Source organism: Acipenser ruthenus, chromosome 5, assembly GCF_902713425.1.
Source record: "Acipenser ruthenus chromosome 5, fAciRut3.2 maternal haplotype, whole genome shotgun sequence".
In the NCBI taxonomy this organism is placed as follows: Eukaryota; Metazoa; Chordata; class Actinopteri; order Acipenseriformes; family Acipenseridae; genus Acipenser; species Acipenser ruthenus.
The window spans coordinates 19,537,061-19,544,258 of NC_081193.1; the positions used below are offsets into that span (position 1 = coordinate 19,537,061).

The 7,198-nt window shown below is 37.5% G+C and overlaps 1 protein-coding gene across 2 annotated transcripts; it reads left to right on the forward strand.

Moving 5' to 3' along the window:
- The first annotated feature begins 777 nt into the window (after positions 1-777).
- Positions 778-7,198, forward strand: LOC117402317 (bis(5'-adenosyl)-triphosphatase enpp4-like). Of its 2 annotated transcripts, none has more exons than XM_059023765.1 (4): positions 778-916; positions 4,766-5,664; positions 6,074-6,244; positions 6,438-6,693. In XM_059023765.1, the coding sequence occupies exons 1-4, from the start codon at positions 894-896 to the stop codon at positions 6,545-6,547; spliced, it is 1,203 nt and encodes a 400-aa protein (XP_058879748.1). In that variant the 5' UTR covers positions 778-893; the 3' UTR covers positions 6,548-6,693. The 2 variants fall into 2 exon arrangements, with proteins under 2 accessions (XP_058879748.1, XP_033859234.2); XM_034003343.3 differs by having other exon boundaries at positions 779-916; positions 6,458-7,198.

Here is a 7,198-nt window from a genome sequence, read left to right on the forward strand (position 1 = left end):
GATGTAACTATCAACACTGTTATCTGCTCTTGAACTGCCCTGATATCAAATCGTACTGTGTTTTGTATTTGCTCTTATAAGGACTGAAGTCACTGTATTTTGTATCTTGCTCTTAATTGTACTGTAATTCTTGATATGTATTTTTTGTATACAACTGTAACTCACCCTGGGTAAGGAGGTCTCCTAAGAAATTAATAATAATAATAATAATAATAATAATAATAATAATAATAATAATAATAATAATAATAATTGCAATTTCCCTGATTTGAGAGAGTTTTCTAACTTTTTAATTAGTTGTTCTTCCCTTTAAAAAAGCGAGCGCCGACAACATTGAAAGCGCCATGTTGTTTGGAACCAGGTAGGTGAGTGTCAGGGAAGCACTGAAGAGCAGTATTAACAGGTGTGGACAGTTAAATTTTGGGCTACGCCATCATCAGCAATACATATAATGAATGCCCACAAAAGTGTTTGATTGCATTTGCATCCTAGCTGTACACTGCTCTTTTAACAGAAAAATATATTAACAATTTATGTTGTAAAAATGAGGGCTTCACTATATATGAAGCTTGAATTTAAAACAGCCGTGTTAGTGTAATGTAAATAAACGAAGAACAGCAACACTACCTCCACTCACTGAAGTAGAAAAGCAATATTATATTATGTAACAGACTGTGGCTCTCCCATCCTCCCAATCTCCCAATCCTGGAAAAAATCCACAACTGTTTATGCGCGTGACCTAGTGTAGGGTGCACGCCCTCCTTCAGGTCTGTTATTAATGGACAGATTAACTGCCATTCTGAAGACGTCACGGAACTGTTTATTTCAGGAAGCTGTTGCTAAAAAGTTCTTATCTGCAATGCTAGATAAACATACTGCAAAGTAAGTCGTTAATGACCGCGTCGCAGAAAGGAAAGTAAGTATTGATAAACTGAGAAGACAGTTGCACTAATTTCATGTTGTAAAGTAACTTGTATATTGTCACTGTTGCCGTATTGTGTAGGTGTGTAGTTTTGTGTTTCCGTAATTTTGGTTTTAACATTGTAACTATAAATTACTTGTTAATCGTTTGTTTATTTTGTTAACTTCTCTAAATACTATGTAAGTTTGTTTTTTTGTTTGTTTTTAATGTAATAGATCTATCTGTAGAGACCTGTTTTTCTTATGTATTCTCAGACTAGTCGCAGTCATAATGATTATGCAATTTCTGCGTCTTCTAGTCAGTAACTAAAGACGCCGGTGCTGATTGTTTTTCACAATTTCATGTCAGGTTGATTGGCTCATTAAAATTGAACAGTAATGTTGTAAACCTTACTGTTCAAGATAAGGGCGTCTGCTAAGAAATAAATAATAAAATAATAATAAACCACTGATGATGTTAGTACAGTCCCGGTGCTACGCAGATTTCATGTATCCCCATATAATTCTGCATCGTCACATAATTCCATGCTGTGCAGATGCAGTTTTTCAAAGCTGGACGTGGATGCACGATATTCCTGTGCTCGAGTCCCGCTGTGCTCTCAAGCACTGCCATTGAGTTCTGCTGCAGTTTACAACAAACATTGAAAACACGACCAAACTAATTCTTTAGCAAAATAAAACAGCACATTTTACAGCACGATCAGCCTCCTACGTTGCTCAATACACGAAACCTTTGATTAAAAATAACCTTATAAAACGGTGATTTTCTTTTAAAACACATTTTTATTTTTATTGTATTTTATGTAAATACTGTTCAGAAACATCAAGCCTTCACTTATAGCGATCTTGATCTCCGCAAGCGTCAAATCTAAGGGAATACAGAATTCTATGGGGTATTGGTAGTATAGGGAAGTCTAGTGCTGTGCAGTGAATGTCAGCGTTGTGACGGAAGGCGTGGCAATGCTGGTATGTGATAATATTTAGGTTAGGTAGGTACTGTTTTGTATGTTTGAGAAATACTGTAAATCTATAACAAAGGCGTTGAAGAAAACAGAAACACCTGCTATTGCTACAATATTGTGTGGTCACCAATGGTTTCCTGCCAGGTCGATACTGAAATGACAAGTCTGCAAAGTATTTTAATTATTCTGGGGGGATATATAGCTGAGCAGCCTCCTATTTATCTGTGGAAATCTGTAGTAAACTCTAAAGAAGGCCTGCCTTAACATTTTCAAATACAGCAGATATATACTGTATAGATGTAGTTTATTTTACATACAGGAGTTTAAATACAAGGATATAATTTACAGCATTCAGTGTGAAGTATACTATTACATGACAGTGAATGTGCCTATTGAATGTGTTTTTTGTTTCACTTTACTGTTTTCAAGAAATTAAGCAGGGAATTATTTCCACAGGGAAACCCCGTCTTCATTGTGACCAAATTATAATTTTCCCTGCAGAAAGTCCCCCAACATGTATTTTGTGAACAGCATTACTGGTAGACAATAATATGGGATAAAGCCTCATGTTTATTATTTTATTGTTGTGATCTAGGTTTTATTAGTGGCACCTAATTGACTATAGGAGCCTGTAATTTGGGAACTGCTTCTCAGAATTTTAAACAAAATCTCCTCAGTATAAAGATATAATTTTGTGAAACAAATTCACATTTTGTATAATGTTTTGTGCTGCTGTTGTACACTAAATATGACTTTAAGCTTGCACGTTTGTTTTTCTATGCTTTACCGTAGTGAGCATATTCGGCATATTTAATGTTACAAGACTGTCACTGTCTGGTCAGTTGTTAATATAGTCATTTACAACGGTCAGACATCGCATCCCGTAATCTTGAAATCCTCACTACAACATTAGGTTAACAAATGATATTAACATTTCAGAGCAAATTGAGCAGTACAGCGTGAAGGGATTCTAACTGTTGTTACTGATTCTCTTGTTGCTTAAGAAGACTGGGAAATGTAACATCCTGTAATGCACTGTATAATTTGAATCTGCATGGCTGGTTAGTTTTCCCAAAGACATCTTTGTGCGCTGCCTGGTAACATTTGTTCGATGTTTAAAGTACATCAAATAAAATATGCAGTGCTTTTTTAAAATTTTTATAAATCTGTACTTTATAGACTGTAATGTACTATAGTGCATGTTATTACCACACATCTCATGCTGTTGGTCGTACATTATTTGTATTTGACAACAAACATACAATCCTACATCTGATAAAAAGTAAATATAATTTGCATGGAAAGAGGAACCAAGCACAAAGAGAATTGAAATAGATAATACAGGTTCCCCTACCATTTATTGTAGGACGACATCATCTTTAGGTATCCTAATCCCCTTTCACACTGGCACTCCTACCCGGGTCCTCAGGATGTGGGTCGACACTCTTTGACCCGGGTTGAGCGAGACAAAATACATGATGGCCGTTCATAAGCCGACGAAATAACAAACAGCCACGCCTGCGTGAAGGTTTCACTTCCGCAAGGAACGTTTCTGTTTATTCTGTTTAGCCATATTTTTGTTGCTTGAGAAACACCAGGAGCCAGATTGCAGCAGGGATGAAGAAACATTTGCTCTAATCAACATTTGGGCTGACGGTTCAATCCAGAAAAGTTTGGATGGAAGCGTCCATAACAAGCTGCTTGCAGGGCATTGATACGTGCGTTGTGTACTTGCTTCTGTCACCCACGTTGGCCCTGCTTTATGAAAAGCAGTGTGAAATCACACAGCCGACCCTCATGACACCGGGTCCTGACCCGGGTAGGTTACTATCCGGGTAAAACATGCCAGTTTGAAATGTGCTTTAGTCACACTTTTTTGCTGTTGAGAGGTGCTCAATCAATAGGGATTAAACTTTGCCAGGGTATTTGTTTTAAAAAAAAAAGTGAATTGTACAGTATGTAGGTCAGGGTAAGCCACTCTTTCATAGTAGTGACACCCTTCTGGCTATTGAATCTTGGGAAACAACTGTCCAATTTTGAAACTGAGCATGACCATTTTTTTTTTATTTTTTTTTTAGATTCCCCTCCACATTTTGTGGATGTACATGGTGACATGTGGGGTTCATATCTCCTGCATCTAGAGAACCACTTAGCATAAATAGTTGAGAGTATACAAATCTGGAGACAGGAGACCTCTTTACAGTCTTTTCCATTCAGATGTACATTACAATATTTCTTGCTGTGACTCAAGGCATACATTTTTATATATCCAGAGAACCACTTAACCAAGGGTTATGAAATTAGATGAGCCACTGGGAACCCCATGTCAAGTTGCTTTTGTTTAATAGCAAGTATTCAGGTGTCCTGTCATAAAAAAGCACTTGCTTTTGTAAAATGTATAAGCCTAAGGGAGACTACATTTGCATCTGTGTTTGCATTCACAGCCTTGTCACACAGGACATTGTGCAAGGTCAAGGAAAACTTTGGTGTCAATTATTTTATATAGCGGCTGCCATTGCAGTGTCAAAGCATCATATCTCGGACCATTTGAGATAGTGACTTCACATTTATAGGGTTATATAAATCCTCTATGCTACTGTACATTAATATGGCTGCCATATTAAAGTCAAGTTTCCAATGTGTGAAGAACAGTATTCTATGTTTGGTACACAACTGTATTCGTTTTGTTTTCTTAGAAACCTTGGGGTGTCACGCAATACACAGATTGTCCCCATTTCACTAATATCAACAACTCAGAATTTAGATTGATGATCTAAAATTGTCTGTATCTGTATGTTATCTAACATACAGATTGTCATGCCATTCTGTTATACAGTCGAGTTCTTGTATTAAAACATTAAATACTTGTGTTTTCTTTGAAGGTACTGCAGCAGAAGAGGAACAACCAGCAAGAAAAAGAAGCTCAACTTCTCCACAATGTTAGCTTGCTGTTTATTTGTACTCCTTGTTTTTTCTGGATTCTCTACATGTCATGGGCATGGCATTGAGAACGACACTGTGTCGGGGAACAGCACTGTCACCCCGTTACTAATTGTCTCTTTTGACGGCTTCAAGGCAGACTACTTAAAGAAGTACAGCTTTCCAAATCTTGAGAAGTTCTTTTCTGATGGCGTCCTTGTGGACCATGTCTCTAACGTCTTTATTACCAAAACTTTCCCCAACCATTACAGCATAGTTACTGGCCGTTATGCTGAAAGCCATGGCATTCTCTCGAGTAGTATGTATGATCCGGACACAAAAAATACATTTTCTTTAAGCCATGATTCTGACTCGTTTTGGTGGGAGCAGGCCACACCACTCTGGGTATCCATTCAGCAGAAAGGTTACAAGAGTGCTGCAGCCATGTGGCCTGGGACCGATATTAAGATTCACAATCTGACAGCTTCATATTATTTAAAGTATCAGCATGATGTGCCATTTCAAGAGAGAGTTGACAACCTTACAAAATGGCTTAGCCAAGATTTAGTGAAGTTTGCAACATTATACTGGGAGGAGCCAGACTACTCTGGCCACTTATATGGACCAGATAATATAACGGAAATGACAAAGGCTCTGAAACAAGTGGATGATCACATTGGCTACCTGATTGACAATCTCAAACAGACGGGGCTGTGGAGCAACATTAATATCATCATTACGAGTGATCATGGAATGGTCCAGTGTGCCCCTGACAGGCTTATACAGCTTGATGACTGCATTGGTCCAAAAAATTACACCTTGGTGGATTTCACTCCTGTTTCTGCAATTTTACCACTGACCAGTAAGAATGTTTCTCTTGGTTGAGTATCCAGTTCAGATATCCTGAGCAGTTAAAGAGGCTAGACATTCATGATAATAATAAAGAAACATATTTATTTTGATTTTCTCAGTACTTTCTGCTAGACATTAAAAATACAGTTTACAAAACTCAGAAGATCTACATTACATTTCTCTAATCTATTGCATTTGTACTAAAAAAGAATCGATTTATACGAACACTTTTTTTTGTAATATGAATATTAGTCCTGTAAGTATGCAGTATGTGGTTTACTTTTAAAGAAAGTTTATCTCCTGATCCAAAGAAATGCTGTACTTATCTGGAATTTAAAACAATGTACATATTGGATTAGTCAGGAACCTTCATGAAAACATTACAAACCTTTATTTAAAATGTTTTTTTTTTTTTACAGATGTAACTTACGTCTATGATTTGCTGAAGAAGTGTAACCCTCATATGAAAGCGTACATGAAGGAGGACATTCCAGATAGGTTGCATTACAAGAACAATAGGAGGATCCAGCCCATCATCCTTGTTGCTGACGAAGGGTGGACTATTGTTCAGAATGGATCACTTCCTCGGTGTAAGTATTCTTGTCCTTACAGGTACCGTTTACCTCCTTGTTTTTTTTTTGTTTATTGTCACAAAACAAATCCTGCTGTAAGAGGATGAACTGACCATAAAAAACAGGTGGCTTTACCAACTGTGCGGTATTTGCTATTTAAATATTCATATAAATTATTATCTAAAACAAAAGCTAAATAATAAAATCGCAGTTTTAATTTTCTCTCTCCAGTGGGCGATCATGGCTATGACAACACTTTACCCAGCATGCACCCCTTTCTGGCAGCCCATGGCCCTGCCTTTCGCAAGGGCTACAGACTGAACAGCATCAACACCGTGGACATCTACTCGCTAATGTGCCATCTCCTGAGACTAGAAGAACAACCCAACAATGGCACGTTCACCAACACAAAGTGTATGCTTGCCAGCCAATGGTGTGTTAACCTTCCAGAAGTCATAGGGATAGTCATTGGTGTTTTCATCGTGCTGACCGCTCTAACGTGCCTGATTGTCATGAAGAACAAAGTGTCGCCCTCGTCTCGCGCCTTTGCACGCCTTGAGCTGCAGGACGATGATGACGATGATCCATTAATTGGGTAGAATGCATTCAGTTTTACCTGATTCCATTGAATTGATATTTAAACGTGCAGATCAGCATCGGAATCGGAAAAGCCAGGCACCTACCTGTATTTGTGTGCTGTAACTTGGAATTCTGATGGCCCAAAATGCAGGGTATTTCAAACATCCTGGCCCACTGCACGATATAGTGTGCTATTGACGAACATAATTTTCTCACCTGCAACAAGACTTTTGAAACACCTGGTGTATATTGGGTTGTGTGAGGGTGGTAATTTAATTTCTATTTATAAATAAAACTAATACTCTGTAGGACACCATGTGGACAGATTTAACAATTTGGAGAGGTCTTTTAATCCATGAATATAGTAAAAAAAAAATAATAAAAAAAAAAAAA